General features: G+C 43.8%; 2 protein-coding genes across 4 annotated transcripts; both read left to right on the top strand.

The window, feature by feature from the left end:
* The first annotated feature begins 3,923 nt into the window (after window positions 1–3,923).
* Window positions 3,924–4,289, top strand: LOC133904537 (secreted RxLR effector protein 161-like). The gene has a single exon (XM_062346032.1). It carries the CDS (start codon window positions 3,924–3,926, stop codon window positions 4,287–4,289), a length of 366 nt encoding a protein of 121 aa, XP_062202016.1.
* A 4,297-nt stretch (window positions 4,290–8,586) lies between these two features.
* On the top strand, window positions 8,587–17,193 carry LOC133904671 (transcription initiation factor TFIID subunit 4b-like). Of its 3 annotated transcripts, none has more exons than XM_062346136.1 (13): window positions 8,591–8,885; window positions 10,068–10,570; window positions 11,413–11,508; window positions 11,618–12,307; window positions 14,335–14,447; window positions 14,569–14,656; window positions 15,517–15,652; window positions 15,742–15,797; window positions 15,863–15,919; window positions 16,000–16,143; window positions 16,374–16,439; window positions 16,509–16,767; window positions 16,847–17,193. In XM_062346136.1, exons 2-13 carry the CDS (start codon window positions 10,094–10,096, stop codon window positions 17,002–17,004), a joined length of 2,340 nt encoding a protein of 779 aa, XP_062202120.1. In that variant the 5' UTR covers window positions 8,591–8,885; window positions 10,068–10,093; the 3' UTR covers window positions 17,005–17,193. The 3 variants fall into 3 exon arrangements, with proteins under 3 accessions (XP_062202122.1, XP_062202120.1, XP_062202121.1); XM_062346137.1 differs by having other exon boundaries at window positions 14,362–14,447; XM_062346138.1 differs by lacking the exon at window positions 16,847–17,193 and having other exon boundaries at window positions 8,587–8,885; window positions 16,360–16,439; window positions 16,509–16,687.
* Window positions 17,194–21,910: the final 4,717 nt, after the last annotated feature.

Below are 21,910 nucleotides of genomic sequence, written 5' to 3' on the forward strand. Positions count from 1 at the left end.
GCTCATGGCCATTCTCCTTGATTACTCCCTCCTTCGGCTCTTCCTCGATGCATTGCTTGTTGCATGATTTTAATCCTGAGCAATTAGTATTCTTTCGGTTTCTGTTTGCATGCAAATTAATGGTCATGCATTTCAGTTTTTCAGTTTCTATGTAGTTAGTATTTCCATTACTACATGTAGGTCTTTAATTAGCAGTTTCTGGATGTAGGTCTTTAGTGCTCAGACATATGCTAAAGAGCTGGTTGTGAGACTTTGTTTGGCTTATAAATAAAGAAGAAAACAGAAGCTGCAAGTAGAGCAGAGCAGCACACAAAAAAATTTCCTGCGTGTTCTTGTGTGTGTTTTACTCGTGTTTGTGTGTGTTCGGCTCGGAATTTCCAACATTTGGTACCAGAGCCTGAGTTATCAATCCAAGTGCAGCTATGTCATTGTGGGCTCATAGGAGCGCGCAGTCGAGGACTCCTCCGCGCCGAGGCTGCCGTAGCTCACCGACACCTCCTCCGCGCCGGCCACGGCACCGTGACGACGGTGGCCGTGAGATGGTTGTGCAGCGCGTCGTCAAGGAGGCATCAGGCTCGATGGTCTACCCCACGTTCACATAAACGAACTACACTGAGTGGGCACTCGTGATGCGGGTGAACCTACAAGCGTAAGGTATTTGGGAGGCAACCGAACCAGGCAGCGGTGACTACCGTGACGATAGGCTGGCGTTATCCGCCATTCTCTGCACCGTGCCATCAGAGATGTTGTCAACTCTCACTGTCAAGGACACCGCCAAGGACGCCTAGGACGCGATCAAGATGATGCGCGTCGACGTCGAGCGTGTTAGAGAGGCGAACACATAGAAGCTGCGACGCGAGCTCGACGAAATCGAGTTCAAAGATGGCAAGTCTGTCGGTGACTTCACCATGAGGATGACGAGCCTCGCCAACAACCTCCGAGTACTGGGGGGATGAAATCACTGATGTTGAGGTGGTGCAAAAATTTCTGTAGGTCATTCCAGAACGTCTCCAGCAGGTCGCCATCTCCATCGAGACCCTCCTTGATCTAAGCACGATCTCGATCGAGGAGGTGATCGGTCACTTGCGCACTGTGGAGGAGAGGTACAAGCTAGGCTCTTCTGGTGGCAATGGCCGGCAAAAGCTACTCCTCACTGAGGAGGAGTGGCTAGCTCGCATGAACAAGTGTGATGGCGAGGGAGGATCCAGTAGCGACGGTAACGGCGGCTCCCATTGTCGTCATGGCAAGAACTATGGGCGCAGCTGCGACAACGGGCTGTGTGATAGTGACGCCATCATGTCTGGCCCAGGAGGTGGTCGGGACAAATGTCGGAACTGTGGATTGTCGCAGCAAGCCGAAGCGGGCTGAGGCCCACCTGACACAGGGTGATGATGATGAGCCCACGCTTTTGATGGCCAAGGCTTATGTCACATCACCCGCCACATCCACTCCACAGCTAGTCGAGGCGAAGGTATTCGCACAGCTAGATCGAGAGGAGGACTGCGACGATCGGATGTGGTACCTCGACACCAGTGCCACGAACCACATGACAGGGTCGCACGCTACCTTCTCCGAGATTGACTCTGGAATCCGAGGCACCGTCAAGTTCGACGATGGCTCCATCATTGACATCGAGGGGAGCGGCACAATCTTGTTCGCCTGCAAGTCCAGCGAGCACCACGTGCTCACTGGGGTGTACTTCATTCCCCATCTCACCACCAACATCATCAACATCAGCCAGCTTGACGAGAACGGATGCCAGGTGCTGTTCGACGGTGACGTCCTGCAGATTTGGGAATCAGATAGATGACCGCTGGCGAGGGTGAGACGCTCCTTCAGCCAGCTGTACATGCTCAGCCTCGACATCGCACGACCAGTGTGTCTGTCGGTAAGAGGCTCAGAGGAGGCATGGTGTTGGCACTCAAGGTACGGGCACCTCAGCTTCCAATCCCTGCGCAAGCTCTCCAAGCAGGCCATGGTGTGAGGGTTACCGCAGATTGATCACATTGATCAAGTCTGTGACGGCTGCCTCGCCGAGAAGCAAAGGCGAGCATCATTCCCCAAGCTAGCGAAGTATCGCGCAGAGCACTTCCTCGACCTTGTGCACAACGACCTCTGCGGGCTGATCATGCCAACGATGCCTAATGGCAACTGCTACTTCCTGCTGCTAGTGGATGACTTGAGACGCTACATGTGGCTCAGTCTCCTCCCAAGCAAGGACCAAGCTCCAGTGGCAATCAGGCGGTTCCAAGCCATGATGAAGGTGGAGTCAGGAAGGAAGCTCAAAGTACTCCGCATTGATCGCGGCGGTGAGTTCACGTCAATGGAGTTTGGAGACTACTGCATCGAGTATGGTGTTCAGCGATAGCTCATGACCCCCTATTCTCCGCAACAGAATGGGGCCGTTGAGCGTCGCAATCAGACAGTGGTTGCCATGGCCTGGAGCATGCTGAAGGCAAAGGGCCTCCCCGGAACATTCTGGGGTGAGGTCGTCTCCATCGCTATTTTCATCCTCAACCATGCACCAACTCGGAGCGTCGATGGCAAGACTCCGTACTAGGCCTGGCATGGCGTGCGACCAGCAGTGCACTTCCTCCACACCTTCGGCTGCGTCGCGCATGTCAAAATTGTGAAGCCTCATCTGAAGAAGCTTGATGACCGTAGCGCCCCAATGATCTTCATTGGCTACAAGAGCGGGTCCAAGGCATATCGGGTGTATGCCCCCATCAGCAAGTGCATGCACATGATGCGTGATGTCGTGTTCGATGAATTGGCACAATGGAAATGGAGCACAGAGGAGGAACACGAGGTGAACATCAACGATCCCTTCACCGTGGAGTGCGTGGTCACTAGGGAGCCAATGTGCGACACGCGTATGAGCTCCCTAGACCATGGCCGAACATCTTCTCCAGCAACACCTGCAATTGTAGAGGATCAAACTCCAGTGGCAATTGAGCACGTCACACCACCCACGCACGACTCAGGCTTGATGCAGATGCTGATGATGATGCTCCTCAGCGCTACCGCACCGTCGATAACATCCTCGGTTTGACAACACCATGAGGGTACGCACCACGCCAAGTCGACATCGACGAGCTTCACATGGTGAGCGCTGAGGAACCAAGCAGCTTCACTAAAGCAGAGCAAAGCGACAGCTGGTGGAAGGCAATGCAGGAGGAGATGGACTCCATTACTGACAACAAGACCTGGAGTCTTGTTGATCTTCCTGCAGGTCACTGCGCAATCGGCCTAAAGTGGGTGTACAAAGTAAAGCATGACGAGCATGGAGACATTGTGAAGCACAAGGCACGTCTCGTCGCCAAGAGCTACGTCTAGTGACAGGGGGTGGACTTTGATGAGGTCTTCACTCCTGTTACCCGTCTGGAGACGGTGCGGCTCCTACACGCCATCGCCGCGCATCAATCCTGGGAGGTTCACCATATGGATGTTAAGTCGGCATTCTTGAATGGTGATCTCCGAGAGGAGGTGTGCGTTGTGCAGCCGCCTGGCTTCATCGACAACAAGCACAAGAACAAGATGCTACGTCTCCACAAGACGCTCTACGGTCTCCGCCAAGAACCGCGCACCTAGAACGAGAAGCTAGAAGCCACTCTACTCACACTCGAGTTTCATCATAGCAGCTCTGAACATGGAGTGTACATGCGAGGTGAAAGTGGGAGTCGGTTGATTGTAGGCGTCTACGTCGACGACTTAATCATCACCGGTGACAACACCAACGGCATCCACAAGTTCAAGGGGGAGATAAAGAATTTATTCTAAATGAGCGATTTGGGAGCACTCAAGTACTACCTTGGCATCGAGGTGTAGCAAAGCCCAAACTGCATCAAGCTCAGCAATCCACCTACGCGTTGAAGATTCTGGAGAAGGCTGGGCTGGTGGACTGCAACCCCTGTCAGACTCCAATGGAGGTACGCCTCAAGCTTAGCAAATCTAGCTCATCCCCACCGGTTGATACTACTCTCTACCAGAGTCTAGTCAGGAGCCTCCGGTACCTCATCCACACCCGGCCGGACCTGGCCTACTCAGTAGGCTACGTCAACCGCTTCATGGAGAGACTATGTGAAGAGCATCTCATCGCCGTCAAGCACATACTGCGCTATGTTGCAGGGACAAAAACATTGGGTGTTCTCTACACGGTCAGGAAGAAAAAGAGCGTGTGGCCATGTTTGTTGGGCTACAACGACAGTGACATGGCCGGCGACATCGATGATAGGAAGAGCACCTTCGGGATGATCTTCTTCCTTGACAGCAACCCCATCACCTGGTAGTCGTCCAAGCAGAAGGTGGTGGCATTATCGTCCTGTGAGGCAGAATATATCGTCGCGGCCTTCGCGACATGCCAAGGCGTTTGGCTGGCACGGCTTCTGAGTGACATGCTCAGCTCAAAGCCCAACATGTCGGTCCTGAAGGTGGACAACAAGTCCATAATCTCATTAATCAAGAATCTAGTGCATCACGAGCGGAGCAAGCACATTGACACAAAGTTTCATTTCATCCGGGAGTGTGCAAAAAAAGGCCAGATCAACATTGAGTTCGTCAAAACAGCTAAGCAGCTTGGTGACATTCTCACAAAGCCTCTTGGGCGCGTCAAGTTCATGGAGCTCCGCACGAAGATTGGCATCATCAACACCGAAAAACTGCATCATGATTAGGGAGAGTTTGTTGTATGATTTTAATCTTGAGCAATTAGTATTCTTTCGGTTTCTGTTTGCATGCAAATTAGTGGTCATGTATTTCAGTTTTTCAGTTTCTATGCAGTTAGTGTTTCCATTACTGCATGTAGGTCTTTCATTAGCAGTTTCTGGATGTAGGTCTTTAGTGCTTAGACATATGCTAAAGAGCTGGTTGTGAGACTTTGTTTGGCTTATAAATAAAGAAGAAAACAGAAGCTGCAAGTAGAGTAGAGCAGCAAAAAACAAAAAAATCTGCGTGTTCTCGTGTATGTTCTACTCGAGTTTGGGTGTATTTGACTCGGGACTTCAACATTGCTCATGCTCCATGGAGGTGTTCTCCGTGGACGCGTACTACTTCGAGTGTAGGTAGAGCAATGAAGAAGAAGAGGAGATAATGGCTAGCCATCAGGAGACCAAGCTACCCAATGGAGACGAAGCAAACATCTGATCAAATCCTCTTCGTTTTTTTTTCATTTTTCTTTTTTGGATGACTTGTATTTTATACTAGTGTCGATTTTTTTTCTAGTAATTATTGCAAGAAAGAAATAGCATAGCACAATTTCCAAAGTCATCCAGATAAGCAGGATCTTAATTAGAACGTTATATGGTGAAATTTGGAATGAATATGTGGAAAACTGTCCATTCTTTCCGATAGACAAATATCGCAAAAGAAAGCAGATAATAAAAAGAAAGCACATCATCCATGCAAGTTGTTCATGCCATTGATGAAATGTTGTAGTTACCAATACATACACATGGTACAGCTCAATTATCGTATAATTATGATCAAATATGATAAACAATGAAAGGAAATGTTAAATAGACATAAATACACACTTAGAAAAATTAGAGTATTACGGATACTATGTAACTAAATCAAACATCCAACACACCTCAGAATTCAGGAACAACCCTCGGCTTTTGGACTATCTGTTTTTTACAATCCAGCTTTTTAAAATCTACAATCTATAAATTATTTTTTAGAATCTCAAGCTACAAGCTGAGAGTTATTTGTCATCCTGAATTCTGGAGTGGGTTGGATGTTTATTTTGATTGTGTAATATCCGTAATATCCCATGTGTGGATTACCATACTAATTGTAATGCTGGATGATGGCGTGGGCAGTAGCTGAAGGGGCCGCGGTGTGGGCAGTTGTAGGGGTGGTCGGGAGTGGGTAGGGGTGGCAACCAACAGGGGGAGGGGCTTCGGCGACGGAGAGAGGGCAACAGGGAGGGGCGCAGAGATGCCTAGGAGGGGGCAACTGAAGGTGATATGCTCTAGAGGCAATCATAGAGATGATTGCATCACACGTCTATGTTCATGTACTACCGAATAATGCGTTATTTCAAGAATGATTATCGTTTACATTGATTGGTAAGTACGTGACTTGTTCATGAAACTCTTTGTTTATTTCATGATGTTATTTTTAGTCGATCTCTAGTCGTATATTACTATGATGATATATAAGACCAGCACATGTATTGATTGATGACCACATTTCATGGATCATAGGTATAGAGATACCAAGTTAATAATATGAATATTTATGTTGGAGAACATGATGTTGGATAGACCCACCTTGAGATACTGCTGGGATTGTTATTTATTATATGCCATCAGTTGTTATCTCAAATGGTGTACCTGCAGGATCCTTAGACCTGAGATCGCCATTGATTCTCAGAATATGTAGTAGTAACTTTGAGACTGCCAAACACTATTTCGTAATTGGGTGGTCATAAATGTAGTTTTCGGGTTTGTTATGAAACATGTCGTGTGGTATGAACGATCAAGATGGAATTTTTCCCTCCTTGATAATGGGAGAGATATCTCTGGACCCCTCAAGGTAGTTGGATTGAGAAAGTGCATGGACATACCATATGATTAAAGAGTTAATCATGATGAATCCACTACTTGATCGAGTGAATGGTCAAACTATCATAAGGGTGGCACGTATCTCGCCTTGAGCTTGATTGGTATTATGAGACGAAGGGATCGGTGCATGTGTATATCAAGGTTCAGCCGATATGACCTATTGTGTATACTCGAGAGTCAACATGTCTTGCTAGGGACCACTATTGATTTCGGTTTGGAAAGGGTTTCTGAGTCGTAGCTGTTGGTACATGAACCTAATGGGTTACACCCTTAATAGGTTGAAACAAAACATACGAATTGGATTCGTATATGGGTTTTGATTGTATTGTGATCCATGAGAAATTAGAGTCCTAAAGGGCTTCCAACGTGGGAGCCCATTGGCGAGCTCTATATAAGGAGAGGAGTGGGTAGGACGTGCTAAGGTCGAACCACTCTGAAACCCTAGCTGTAACCTTCTACACAATCTCCCAAAACCCTAGCCGCGCTTGCGGTGCTAACACATCGACGCTCGGTATTTCTGCCTAGTACGTGTGGATACCGTAGAGGCGTTGCTGCTATTGCAGTGCTGATCTTCTCGGCGAGTTGATCGCGACATGTTCGGGACTGGTCACCGGTCGTGACGAATTGGTTGACATACCTACTCGTCTGATCGCGGAGCACAACGCGACCACTCGAATCTGGTTGGACAGCACGACACGACCACTCAAAATTGGTCGAGGATGCAACAGGCCTGATCGGGAGCTGGTCGAGGAGCACGACCACCTGTATAGAGTTGGTCGGGGAGCGTGACCACTTGCGCGGGGTTAGTCGCAGATCTGATCGAGAAGCTGCTCGAGGAGTTTGACGCGCATGACGTTGGATTGGTCTACTCCAACTCTTCTTTTGCTGCACTGCGCGTCGAGCGGTAACGATCTATGATCTTCTACTAGCATAGTTTCCTGAATGAATGTGGTAAAAAATTCTTTAGGCTAGCATAACCTACCCGTTACCCAACAACAACGACTAGGAGGAGACCGAATAGAATATAAGGACGGGAGGAAAAAAGAATAGTTTGAGAATAGTAATGACATTGGTGAATGATTACTCTAGGTTCGTGTAGACACTTCTATTTTTTTTACTAAAGATTGTGAAAGGTAGCTTGTGGATTATGATAGAAAAGGAGATTAGATTTTGAAAAATAGATTATATAATTACTCATTTATTTTAGGTTCAGTTTTTAAAAACTGTTTTTTGGAATCTCATGTTAAAATAAACAGGAGTTAGGCCGACTACTGTCTTAACTTCAGTCCGGTTGGAAAAGGGAGCAACCAAAATTCCCTATTCGACTGTGATGTACGCTCTTCCACCCTCGCTCCTCTGGCGCGTCACTGGAGCTCCTGGCCACCCACGCCCTGACCACTGGCGATCTGCGGGCGTCGACACGGTGCCAGAGCTCGCCGTCCCTGTACCTGGCCCGCGCCGTCGACCTACCGTGCCGGAGCACCCTGTCCGCGAGACGGGCTAGCACCACCGTGGCGGTGGGGAGAGAGACGGTGTCAGCTCTTCCTCGGCGCTCCTTACCAGCGCGTAGTCATGGCACCACCAGCACGCCATCTTCCACGCCGAGCTTGTGCGGAGGGCCTTCTCAGCCACCGAGGCGGCTCACTGCGGCCAGTGCTTGACCAAGTCTCCTTTGCTCACATTTGCATTTGTGCGGCTTGTGAGATGTTGAAGTGGCCGAAGTGAGTTTAGTTGCTCACATGCAGCACTGTGTGAACAGGGGGCGCTTCATGTAAGTATCGACATACTTATGTGTATGTTGATACACTTACCAATTCATTTATGTTACTGAAAATGTACAGTTGATAAAGTTTTTTATTTGTAATTGATAAAGTTGTGATGTAATTAACATAATATTCCTGTTTGAACCGATTTCTTCCCGAATTTTCCAAACGGGCCCCACGATGGGCTCATGGGCACAACATGTTTTGTCCGTGAGGGATCTGTCCCATGCGCCAGGGAAAAAACAAGGCTAGAAATTCTCAAATATTCCCCTCGCGGCGGGCAGGCGGGGTGGCGAGACGAGGCCACCAATCGCCGCCGCCTCCTGCCCGCTATGGCCCCATCTGTCAGAGCCCTCTCCGCGGACCACGCACGCCAACCTCCAGGCCCCTCCTCCCTTCCACTGAAGTGAAGCACGCCGCCTCCTTTCTCTACTCTCGAAGGAGTCCTTCGCTTTGTAGTCTCCGCCGCCCTAGCCATCGCCCTCCTCGTCCCGTCTTCTGGGCTGGCTCGGGGTGGAGATCCCACCAGTCCTCGGATCGGTTCCTCCTTCTGCCGGTTAGGAATCCCTAGCTACCTTGGCAACCTTGCTCGTTTCGCTCTGCAGGGTCCCGCCTCCTTTCGTCGCTGCGGCCAATGGAACCCAAATCTTCCTCGCTGTCGAGGAGGGTCGTACTGATAACGGTTTGGTTATTTTCCGATAATTTTAGGGCTTTGGTTCAACTGAACCCAAGCAACCTGGCTTAGCTGCGTGCTGTGAGGTGGAGTACTGAGATTGATTAGCGCAAGGATCGTTTCCCCCCTTTTTTCGTTGTCTATTTGTGCGATTAGGGTGTCTTGATATGCTTTCCGTTGCTGATTTACCATGGGGGCAGTTGTGTTTGGCTCGGCTGTCACGCTGTCCTGTTGCGGAGGAGCTCGTTTAACACTGTGCGATGTTTATTTTTTGGTTGTATTGAGGGCTTCCCCACTCTTGGAACTTGTTGTACTAGGAGTCCATGCAAAGAACCAGTATTGCTACATTCACGAATATAAGCTATAGAATTTATCTGAATTCAGCTGAGCAGTAAGGAGTTCTGATCAGAAAAACAGGTGAAGAAGTAAGAATACAGTTGAGCTGAGCAGATCTAAACTCTCTACTCTTTGCTCTTCTGTAACCCTTCTCCCTCCTGACAGCGGCCCAGAGTCGCCACTGGTCGCATGGCAAGGTCAGCCTTGTCGACATCTTAGTTGGCATGAGTTGATGTTTAGTCGATGCGGGGGGTTGGGGACTTGCCTAACTAACTGAGTTGAACACCGTTAGTCTCCAACCCAGGCCGACTTGTTGATGATGTTTAGTCAGCGAGTTCACGACATTGTCATGAACCATCAAACATTTATCGATTGGCATGACAAACATTGGCACAATCATGGTGCATATGCCTAATGAGTCATTTGTCTAGTACACATGGAATGATCCTTGTCTAGCTTTGAGCGATACCATTTCCTCCTTTCTTGTGGATGTATTTGTCAATAATGATGTGGTGCCAAATTGTTGTATTCTAATATCTTACACTTTTGACCACTCCTTTTCTTAGGCTTGACCATGCATTTTATATTTTTATTTACATCTTTTTAGCATATAATTTTATTTTACTTGCAGCTTCCTATTCATAAAGATCCTTGATCTCAGCTTTTCAATGGTGTCATGTCACCACTTGTTTTTTGTGGTTATAAATAATCTCCACGCTTCTACCCCAGGTACTTTGCACCAAAATAACAGTGCTATGTCAAAAACTTCAGATAGTCAGCTGCAAGCAACAGAGCAGGAAGAAAGTGCCCAGGAAAGTCAACAAGCAGGACAGCAGCGTGTGAATGTAGCAGATCAATTGTCCAAACCAAACTTGGTAACTGAAGATTCAAAAAATGAACAAGCTGTCAAAGTAGAACAAGACAATTACCACCTAAAACAAGAACAGCCAGAAAATCAACTGCAACAGGCCGAAACAAATAGCTTCCAGTTAGCTGAAAAAGAAACAGGATATTTTGGTCAACAGAATTTTGCTGGCTCCAAGTTGGACGTAGTTCAGCCCTCGGTGGTTCAACAGCATGTAAAACAAATTTCTGGTCAGCAAGCGCCATCTGGTGCCCAGGATACAAGGAAAGGGCCATCTATACCATTTAACATGTTAATTCCAATCCTACAGGCACATCTTGACAGAGACAAAGATATGCAGCTTCAAACTGTATGGGCAAAACTTAGGGTGCGTTTTTATTCCTTTGTTATTAGTTGCGTTGGTCCATGAACAAATTGACTGGCTACACATTTCATCTAATTTATTTGGGCATATACTCTCTATTGCTAAAAGTATGTCATCTTAGAATACAAATATATAGTCAACTTTATTAGTTTTGACCATCGATATGGAAATAAGAAGTATTTTGGTTGACCCCATGAATTTGGATCACTACATTCCTTATGAAATTTACTTTCACAGTATATATTGCTGATTTACAACATGTTATAATAGAAATAAGTGGTGAAAGAAGTATGTTGGAGAGCATCTCAATGTCCAAAACTCTTTATATTACTGATAATCATTGTATGTACTTCTAAAGTATGTCTTTGTTGGTAAAGGTAGTTGAGAAAAGGCAATAACAGATACTAGTGCTTCACCATTACTAAAGAAAAATGAATGATCTGCTCCCTTTTGAAGCCACCTGATTGTATCTTTTTTTTTTTTTTTTGAAAAAGCCATTTGATCGACAACATATGCTTGGGATCACACTTTGGTGAGATACCGCAGTTATGAGACACTATGCCACCATTTTACACTAGTTATAATGATTTCACAGCATATGTTTATCAGATAGTTTCTACGGAGATTAATTCAAGATCTGCATTTCATTAAGTACATGTGTCTATCCGAAAGAATGTAAATGCATGACAAGTTGGAAAAGAACATGATCTCTCTTGTTTCTACAAGTTTGTTGCTCAAGTGGAGTAAAACAACAGTGGCAAAGGCTAAAAGAATACACTTAGCACCAGTGTTTGCACCACTATTGCTAAATGAATTAATTCAATTGTATTGTTCTATTTTCGTAGCGTAATGAAGTCCATAAAGATGATTTCCTAAGAGTCATCAGGAATATTGTTGGGGATCAAATGCTCAAGCAGGCAGCCCATAAAGTTTTTGTACAGGTGAATGAATTGTGTTAACTTTATTACTGCCTTTGGTTTCCTTTCTTTGATAATTCTATGATGAATATTTCATGGGTATATTTGTTTTTTTTTTGAACATTTTTTACAGATGCAAGCCCAGGCACAAAGAAATAACCAGGCAAATCCAAGTCAGCATTCTGTATTCTCTCAAGTGTCTGCACATCAGATTCCTTCCAGTGGTTCAGCACAGTTACATGATCAAAAAGTTCACCCACCTGGCCCGCCTAACCAGAGTCAGAAAAGTCAGGTGTCATCTTCACCTCAGGCCTTTGCATCATCATCAGGCACTCAAGCGCAAAACAGTGTACACTATCTTGCTCATGATAACCCCAACCAAAACCCTGATGCAAAGGGGACAAATGCTAGGCCAAATCAACCACCTGCAATGAACTCAGCAATTTCATTGCAAACAAGGAACAAGCAGCAACAACCCACACAATTCCAGCAGGCCTCACAGCAAATATATGGAACGAGTAACCCTGGTGCACAGGCTTACCCACGGTCAATCACTGGTTCAACACCTCTTAGATCACCAAGTCCAATATCGGAAACACAGCCATCCATGCATGCTCATGGAATGGCTCCTGCAAAACTTGGCCCCCCTCCCACTCATCCAATGATGCAGCACAATGCAGTTCCATGGCAAATGCAACAAAACAATGAATTGAAAACCAATGCTCTCCCTCCAAGTGTGAATACAAAACAAAATTCCGGATCTGCTGGCAAGGCTCGCTTGGTTGGCACAGGAAATTCTTCAGCTAAGTTGCTAGGAAAGCAGGTAAATCAACCTCATGCATCATTTAACCTTTGTGATATGGTGCAAGCTAATTACATTCTAAATTTCACATGCAATTCACATAGTTGTTATGGCAGCGTGGTGAGGTGCAACGACCCATCACCTTCACAACTTTACAGTGCCTATGGCGCGTGGCATGGCGACGCCATACACACGTCAGCGTGGCGAATACACACGTTATAGTCTAGGATATTAGGAAATTATATTGGCAAATGGCAATGTAAATGCAGCTCAAAAGTTATAGTGTAGGATATTAGGAAACCAAAATAGCCATGTTCTGAAAATGTGTGCTATAATGCTATCAGAATTTAGAACTAGTGCTATACTAGTACACTGCTATCAGAAATTCAGAATTCACAATTGCTAGTGATAGTGCTAACTGAAGCGCCACCAGCCTACCAGAACTAGTGTGACATATTGTATTGAGCAATACTATAGAAGTGCTGAAATAGAGAAGAGAGAACAGAACACAGAACACATAGTTGAGGTCTTGAGGGCTGGCATAGTAGCATACAGGCATGCATAGAAGATCACTATGGAAACAGAGCTTGGGAAGCAGCCCAACCATCCACTGTGAAAGCAGCTCAACTTGGCCCATTCAGTCCCAAACCCTACCTCACCCCATTTGTTGCAAGCATCTCTCTCTCTCTCTCTCTCTCTCTCTCTCTCTCTCTCTCTGTGGGCGCGCGCACGCGCTCGACGTGTCAACGGCGGCTGTGGGCGGGTGGGCGGGCGGGTGGACGGGAGATGGCGAGGCGGGTGTGGATCCAGTTGGGGGCGAACACTATACACGCCTCTGAGCCGTGGTGTCCCTGTGGCGAGATGCGGATTTCCGCCACAATGATATATCGCCATTATGGCAACGATATCTCAACGCCATGACAACTATGGCGACTCAGTTGCTTTAAGTATATCAGCTTTGAATAATCTAAGCCGCCATGCAATTTTCATTGATGCAATCTGTATTATATATCTTTCCCTCACTAGCAACTTTTTCATTAATGCCATAATGAATAGAATAGAAAGACTCAAAATGAATGTTTGTGAGATTGCCCTTACTGTTGTTGGAATAGAAGTTTTGTCACGGACTCACCTAGGATATTCAGCACTTTGATTGTATTAGCATCTTGGCAGAATTAAGTTTTGAAACATTTAGTGTTAGAATATAGGACCACTTGTAGTGTCCTGGAATTCAAGTTTTGTTCGTATTCTAAATTTCAGACAAATACCCCAAATCATCACTTTTTTCATTGTTTGCCAATGTGTAAACACCAATGATTTGACAATGTGGAGTTGTGGACTGGTTGGGCATCTACAGCATAAGGTCCAGTTGTTTCATGAGGATAGTTCCAAGACTGTAAATGTGGAAATTGGGTTCTGAGGGCATGTTGGTGTTTGGTGAAGTTGGCAAAGAGGATAGGAGTGCCCAGGAGGATGCTGTACTGTAGAAGGAACATGATGAGATGTAATTAAAGAACCATGCATAACTAATGATGTTATGAGGGGTTAGATGAGTTCCGGTGGAAAGTGTTGCTGATTGGGTACAACTGATGTGTTGGAATGGGAACGATAATGCCGGATGGTGTGTGTGGAGAGATTGAGGACAGTGAATTTGGGATCTTGCATTCACAAGGTGGTTTTAATTGATTTAGTGAAGAACCTACTAGACAGTAAATATGAATCTTGCCTTCTAAAGAGATCTAATAATGTCTATATTTTTTGTTGGACCAAATTTCAGTATAGCTAAGTTTGTAAAAACTGCAGTTTTGGCACATTTGCTTTTGCAGTAGTTACAAATCAGATGCTTTATAATGGCAAATGCACTCATACATAAAATGAAAAGAAAAGTAGGATTGTGTTTCTTTTTCTGTGTGACTACCTCTTTTTTTCTTTTTGCATACATAACTACAGACTATTTGCATTTCTTTTCATACTTCATGGCAACTATGCAGTTGTTAAATGCCTTTTAGCATGTAACTCGTACATTACTCGTCTTACTGCCATGTCAGGGCCCCCCTAACACATCTACACCACAGGCTAGTGGAGGTGCAAAGACTAACAAGAAATCCGGTGGACAGAAGAAATCGTTGGAAGCAGCAGGCTCTACACAGCCACCTTCCAGGTTTTTTATAACATATAAGTCCATCTGTTCTGTTTTATTAACTGAATCCTAAATTTACTATGCCACTATGGAGTATCTACATTTGTGGATAACGCCAAGCAAATTTCTTCTTTGTCATTAGCAAAAAGCAGAAGACATCTGGTGCCTTCCAGGAGCAAAGCATTGATCAACTTAATGATGTCACAGCTGTTAGTGGTGTTAATCTTAGGGTATGCACATCTCTAGTTCATGTTTTGCTTTTTCTCATAAGAAAAATAACCTTGTTTCCGAGTGGCATCTCCCTTCGGTCTGTCAAAAACTGTGAAATGTGCATGATATGCAATTCCAAAATTTTCGAAAGAATTCATGGTGATGTGGCACATGTGATGTCAGGCATGCTCATCAAAATTCAAGATCAAACACTAAAGTACTGTAGAGTACCAAAAATACAAGCATCTCTAGTCTCCAGTCTCTAGTCTCTACAGGACAGATGAATCGGATATTGAAATTTTGCATGTGTGCATATGTTGTGGCGGGCTGGCTGGCTGGCCCTATGGGCTCAAGGAACACCACAGCAGCAGCAAATCCTTTTCGATTTAGTGATTTGTTAGTTAGATCCAAATCATTATCTCTTAGCTAGATATCTTATCTAGTAGTTAGTTCCATATCATCAGGGACTCCTCTATATGTATGAAGTAGTCATCACAATGAGAGGGCAAGCAAGGATTATATAAAAGATTCCTTTTATCTCCTCCCTTGTGGTGCGTCCGCAAGTCATTGGCATGCTGCTGCTGCTTGGGTTCAGGGCCATCTAATCTTTGCTCATGACAATATAATTTTACATGTTTAACATTAGTGCACATTTCCTGCTCTACGAGCGATTGCTTATATATCAGTTGGGACATACGAAATGTTCAAGAAAAAAACTTGTAAAAGTCCCATATACGGGACACATTACATCACAATCCATGCACCCCCTTGACTTTGTGAGTTTTCAGACCAGTGCATCTTATGTTCTGTAGGCACCATATTTGTACACTTTTTTTAATACCTTATTTGCGTTGTGCCAATGCCTTTTTCACTTTGATAGGAGGAGGAAGAACAGCTACTGTCTGCCCCAAAGGAAGAGAGCCTTGCCTCGCAAGCAGCACGAAGAATTGCACAAGAAGAAGAAGAAAAACTCTTTTTACGAAAGGGCCCACTTCTGAAGAAACTAACAGAACTCAGTTAATTTCATTGACCCTGTTGCCGAAACTATGAAACCATCTTATGTAAATTTTAATGGCAACACTAACTGATTACATGTTTTTGGCAGCTCTCAAATACGATCTAAAAAACATTAGTGGTGATGTTGAGCATTGTTTATCAATGGTGAGTTATCCTTATGATTGTCATACAAATGTTGTTTAATATATTTAACTTTAACTCTTCCGTAGTGTGTGGAAGAGCGATTGAGAAGATTCGTAAGTACTCTCATAAGAGTTTCTAAACAGGTTTGTTTTTTGTTACAAAGCCCTCAATGATGGCATAATTTGCTACTTTGTTATACTAACCATTATTTAGTTATTTATAGAGAATCGACACTGAAAAGACTGGGCATCGACTAGTTATTACTTCAGATGTTGGTCGTCAAATTTTGCTGATGAACCAGGAAGCTAAAGAAGAATGGGATAAAAAACAAGCAGAAGAAGCTGACAAGAACAAGAAACAAACTGAGGTGTTCCATAATCTCCTTTCGATTTGAATATGTGCAACTTTGCCTGAAATTTAAAATATCATGGTAGTTGATTAGTTGGAATATAAATCTGTCCTGATTTAAGCAGAAGCCTGATGCATTATGATTTACATATGTGTTTGTTAAAGTTTCTGTGAGTTTTCATCATTATGCGATCATGATGAACTTAAGTATCACTGAGTTGATTCGATGAACTAGATCCTTTCTTCTAGGTTGATGGCAGTGGTGTTACAGAATTGGAAAAGGAAAAAGAGGAAAATCGTGCAAAGAATGTCAAGGTAACTTATCTGCTGTGATTTCTCATTTCTGACAGTTCTCCTTTTCCTGATATCCTTAACCTCTCACAGCCCAATAAAGAAGAAGATGATAAAATGAGAACAACTGCTGCAAATGTTGCTGCCCGACAAGCAGTTGGAGGTAGTGATATGCTCTCAAAGTGGCAGCTGATGGCTGAACAAGCGAGACAGAAACGAGAAGGCCTTGATGTGGCTGCTGCTTCACAGGCAGGTAGAGGACCAGCGTCAAGGCCATCACCCATGCATGGAAAAGGTCCTGGCGACCACCAGGAAGCTTCAAAGAGGAGCCATTCGACTGCATTTGGAACTGGTAAAGCAGCGATCTATTCACAATTCCATATCGCAGCACTATAAAATGTTCTGAACTCACATGATAATGTTCATTTCAGGAGGCATGAAAAGACCTGGCAGGGGTGTTGTCGGTCCGCAACGAACCATCTCCGTCAAGGATGTGATCAGCGTCCTCGAGAGGGAACCTCAGATGACGAAATCGCGGCTCATCTACCGGCTGTACGAGCGGTTGCCTGGATATTCTACCGCAGATTAGGCTGGGAGAGGTCCTGGTACTTCAATGTGGTGTATACCTATGATATTTAACAGCTTAGAAGCATAACCCGCTGCTCCTTCCATCTGGAGTGGCAGTGTATATTGGTTGACAGATCTGTAACCTAAAGGGGGCGAACCGCCACCACCAAATAGCTTGTGTAGAAACTGCAATGCAGGTGGGTATTCTGCACTCGGTTTGTCATGTGGTCTTTGTGTTTTCCCATTGGGGCCTACCCTTGGTGCTCTCGCATGCACGGCACCAAATAATTCTGACTGAATTTCACAAAACCTGGGCTGAACTACCAGATTACCATTCTTTTAACTCGAATTTTGCATATCGCACTTTTTGTTCCATGTTTCGTAATATTACATTTAGGTCACACCCAATGGACTCGATTGGTGGGGTCCACTTGCTGCTTGATAGTTTACATGGCACCCAGTTATGTCAGCTGAAATCCCTCTAATTCTGTGATATAGTTTAGAAATACTAGAAGCAAAGCAAATTGGGTCAAAAAGGAATGAATTTATCACCTAAAAGTGGTTTCGTAAATTGATAGTATTATCATAATCCACTCAATGCCAAGTGGAGCCTATCCGTGCTAGCATAGTTCATAAGATGTGCGGTGCAAATTGATCAGATGTCGGGGAGAAGCTAGAAGAAAATTGATAGTGATGCACACATGTATAATTTTAAAGCAACATTGTTAATTATAACTGTTTTAGGTGGTCAAAATAACTACTTAGTGCTTAAAAAAACTCATTTTTCTTGTGGCTTCCATTCAAACAAGTACCACATCACAGCAATTGTACAACTACAAAAGGAATTGAAAACGAAAAAAAAAACTGACACAATTGAAACAGCTGGACACATACACATCACTAATTCTCTAGTATGTTTTGACGCTTATTAAGTACAGTAATAAGATAAACTAGTGATGAGCTAGCTAATTAAGCTAGCACACGATGGGCTTGTTGGGGTGCATGCTGAACACCCTATTGGAATTGATCTTGGTTCGTGCTAATGTTCCCTAATAGAACGGACCGAAAGATAAGAGGGAGTCGTCCCCACCTCAACGCCTTGATTGGGGGCATAACCAACGTTGGTTGCGGTCTCGTTCCATACAGCGTGATAATAAAAGGGGAACACCATAGCTCATGGGTGGCATTGATTTCACATAGCTAACACACACCCTCACATACCAAAAACCCTAGACTGATCTAAAGGATGCGCTGCAGTGGAGCGAAGGTCGCCACCGGACTACTCCAAAGATCTCCACCAAGCTCTCCCTCACTCATAGCCACATCTACATCACCTACATCACGCCGGTGACAACATCACCGACGATCTGCACAGCGTTAACCATCATCATCACGCACGGCTACGCCTACATCACGCTTCTCACACGACAACATTAGGAAAGGAGGAGCGAAGTCTTAGAGTGGTCAATGAGAAGGAAGCTAAAGTTGAAGCTGTCATATCTCTTCTATTAGTTCTTGATAGTGGCTTCACTCTTGTACTGAATAATGTAGTAGTTTATGTTCCTTTTATGAGGAGTAATCTTATTTCAGTTTTGATGTTAGCCGATGATGATTTTTGTTGTAATTTTGGAGGCAATAAGTGCATTCTTAAGTTTAGTTTAGATATTATTGGTCTTGCCATCCGACAAGACAAACTTATTCCTCTTAATGAATCCTCTGTGTCTATGAATGTCTGTGATGTAAGCTATAAGAGAAAAAAAAGTGCAATTAATGAGACTTCTTCGAAACTATAGAATTGTCGTTTAAGCCACATTTCGAGAGGGAGAATGAAGCATCTCATTAAGGAAGAGATTCTCCACTTCTCTGACTCTTATCATTGTATAGATTGCATTAAAAGAAAATACGTTAAGCAAATAAAGAAAGGGGCCACTCGGAGCACAGGATTATTATAATTAATTCACACGGATATATACGGTCATTTTCCTGTGATATTGATGAATGGTTTTGATTCATTCATTACCTTCACTGATGATTTATCTCGTTACGGCTATATCTACCCCATTAAAGATTGATCTGAGTTTCTCGATAAATTCAAAATATGTAAGGCTAAAGTAAAAAATCAGCACAATCTAAAAATTAATGTAGTGAGGTCAGATCGCGGAGAGAGTATTATGGGAGGCATGCCTCATACTGGCAAATCTCTAGTCCCTTTGCTAGATTCGTTCAGGGAAATGGTATAGTAGCTCAATATTTTACACCTAGTGAACCTCAGTAAAACTAGGTAGCTGAGATACACAATTACACGCTTATGGACATGGTGCGAAATATGCTCATCTATTCTTGTTTACGAATTGAACTGTGGATGGAGGCTATTAAGACAATCGCACACATTCTTAATCGGGTTTCCAGTAAATCAGTTCTAAAAACACCATAAGAATTATGGACTATGAGAAAGCCCTCTTTGAAGTATTTGCGTGTGTGGGGTTATGCAGTTAAAGCTAAAGTATTTAATCCATATATTGGGAAATTAGATCCTAAGACAGTTAGTTATCACTTTATCAGATATCCCGAGAAATCGAAGAGGTATCGCTTCTACTGTCCAGACAGGATCACTAAGTATATAGAAACAAGACATGCTGTATTTCTTGAGAATGAGGATCTGGAGCCCAGGGAAGTTGATCTTGAGGAAAAACGGATTTATGTTCCTACACTGCTGATCCAAGAGCCCTACATCCCTGTGCCTCAGGTGGTTGCACCTTCAGTAGAAACTAACGTCAGTGCACCTCCTGTTGAGGTATCTAAAATTCCTAACGTTACACCTAACAATGAACCTCAACAGTCCCCTGTAGTACCCAATCCTAATCCTGCAGTACCTAACAAACCGATTAGGAGATCACAACGTGATAGGAGACCTGACATCTCGAACGATTACATTGTCTACATGAATGAGGATGTTAATGACATAGGGAAGACAGAAGATCCTAACTCATATAAAGAGGCCATGATGAGTGACCATTCGTCTGAGTGGCTTAATGTCATGGAGGACGAATTAAAGTCTATGAACGACAATGATGTATGAGACCTAGTAGAAATCCCTAACGGAGCCAAAGTAGTAGGCTATAAATAGGTCTACAAAACAAAACATGACTCTAAGGGGAATATCGAAAGGTTCAAAGCGAGGCTTATAGCTAAAGGCTTCTCACAAAGAGAAGGGATTGAATATAATGAAACTTTCTCTCCTGTATCAAGTAAAGATTTCTTCAAAATAATTATAGCGCTTGTAGTGCATTATGATTTAGAGCTGTATCAAATAGATGTAAAGACGATATTCCTTAATGGTGATTTGGAAGAAAATATTTACATAGCTCAATCGAAAGGTTTTATCATGGAAGGCAAGGAACATCTAGGATGTTGCCTTAATAAATCAATTTATAGTCTAAAGCAAGCTTCTAGGTGGGTATCTCAAGTTTGATAAAGTCATTAGAAAATTTGGTTTTAAAGAAAATAAAGTTGATAACTGCATTTGCGTAAGTTTAAAGGGAGAAAATTCACCATCTTAGTTCTTTATGTAGATGATGTCTTGTTAGCTAGTAGCGATAATGATATGTTGTTTGAGACCAAGAGATTTCTATCCTCAAATTTCGATATAAAGGATCTCGGTGAAGCTTCTTACATTCTTGGTATTGAGATTTACTGAGATCGGTCCAAAGGAGTATTAGGTTTGTCTCAAAAGGCATACATTGACAGAGTACTGAAGAAATACAAGATGCATAAGTGCTCTGCCATGTCTGCTCATATTGTTAAGGGCGATAAATTTGGGACATTTCAATATCTGAGGAACTAGTATGAAACTGATCAAATGAAGTCGGTTCCTTATGCTTCGGTTGTTGGAAGCATTATGTATGCTCAAATATGCACTCGCCTTGATTTAGCTTTTATGATTGGGATGCTTGGCAGATATCAGTCAAATCTAGGATCGGACCACTGGAAAACTGTTAAGAAAGTCCTTCGCTATTTACAAGGCACTAAGAACTACATGCTCATATTTAGAAAATCTGACCTTGAAGTTGTTCGTTATTCAGATGCAGACTTTGCGGGGTGTATGGATACTAAGAAATTCACGTCAGGTTACATCTTCACACTCGCTGGAGGAGCTATCTCGTGAAAAAGCTCTAAACAGACACTTACGGCATCGTCAACCATGCAAGCTGAGTTTGTAGCATGTTATGAAGCTATCGTGCAGGTTGTATGGCTAAATAACTTTATCCAGGGATTAAGAGTGGTCGATAATATTTCAAAGTCACTTACATTATACTGCGATACAACCCGTAGTTTTCTATACGAGTAACAACAGTCGAGTGGTGCTACCAAACACATCGATATTAAGTATCATGTTGTGAAAGATAGAATCCAAGATCAAACAATTAATATTGAGCATATAAACACTAAGTCAATACTCATGGATTCGCTTACTAAATGCTTATCACCCCATATTTTTCGTGATCATGTTGCCAACATGAAGTTATCAAAAAGCCTATGGTCTTAGATAAGAGGACCATAATGCAAATCAATTTCCATTAGGAATAACGAATTTCTATTTCAAGATGGAGTGATATACTATAGGTTTTTGAGTTTCAGTGGTATTTTATTAGCCGATGTAACGTTTTGTCTTGGTATGCTATTTCATTGAGAGTAAGCTTATGATGTTAGTCTTACGATCAAGTAGGAAATATTAGAATTGATCTTGGCTTGTGCTAACATTCTCTAACAGAATAGATCGAGAGATAAGGAGGAGCCGTCCCCACCTCAGCGCCCTGATCGAGGGCACAACCAACGTTGGTTGCAGTCCTGTTCCATACAATGCAATAATAAAAGGGGAACATCGGGGCTTGTAGGTGACATTGATCTCACATAACTAACACACACCC

The sequence above is a fragment of the Phragmites australis genome, chromosome 22 (genome assembly GCF_958298935.1).
Source record: "Phragmites australis chromosome 22, lpPhrAust1.1, whole genome shotgun sequence".
NCBI classification, from domain to species: Eukaryota; Viridiplantae; Streptophyta; class Magnoliopsida; order Poales; family Poaceae; genus Phragmites; species Phragmites australis.

Bases quoted from the DNA above. Each gene is read 5' to 3' on its own strand.
- LOC133904537 (XM_062346032.1), top strand. From the start codon at position 3,924: ATGGAGGTACGCCTCAAGCTTAGCAAATCTAGCTCATCCCCACCGGTT.
- LOC133904671 (XM_062346136.1), top strand. From the start codon at position 10,094: ATGTCAAAAACTTCAGATAGTCAGCTGCAAGCAACAGAGCAGGAAGAA. The intron at 15,798-15,862 runs GTGAGTTATCCT...ACTCTTCCGTAG, and splicing joins TTGAGCATTGTTTATCAATG to TGTGTGGAAGAGCGATTGAG. The intron at 15,920-15,999 runs GTTTGTTTTTTG...AGTTATTTATAG, and splicing joins TCATAAGAGTTTCTAAACAG to AGAATCGACACTGAAAAGAC.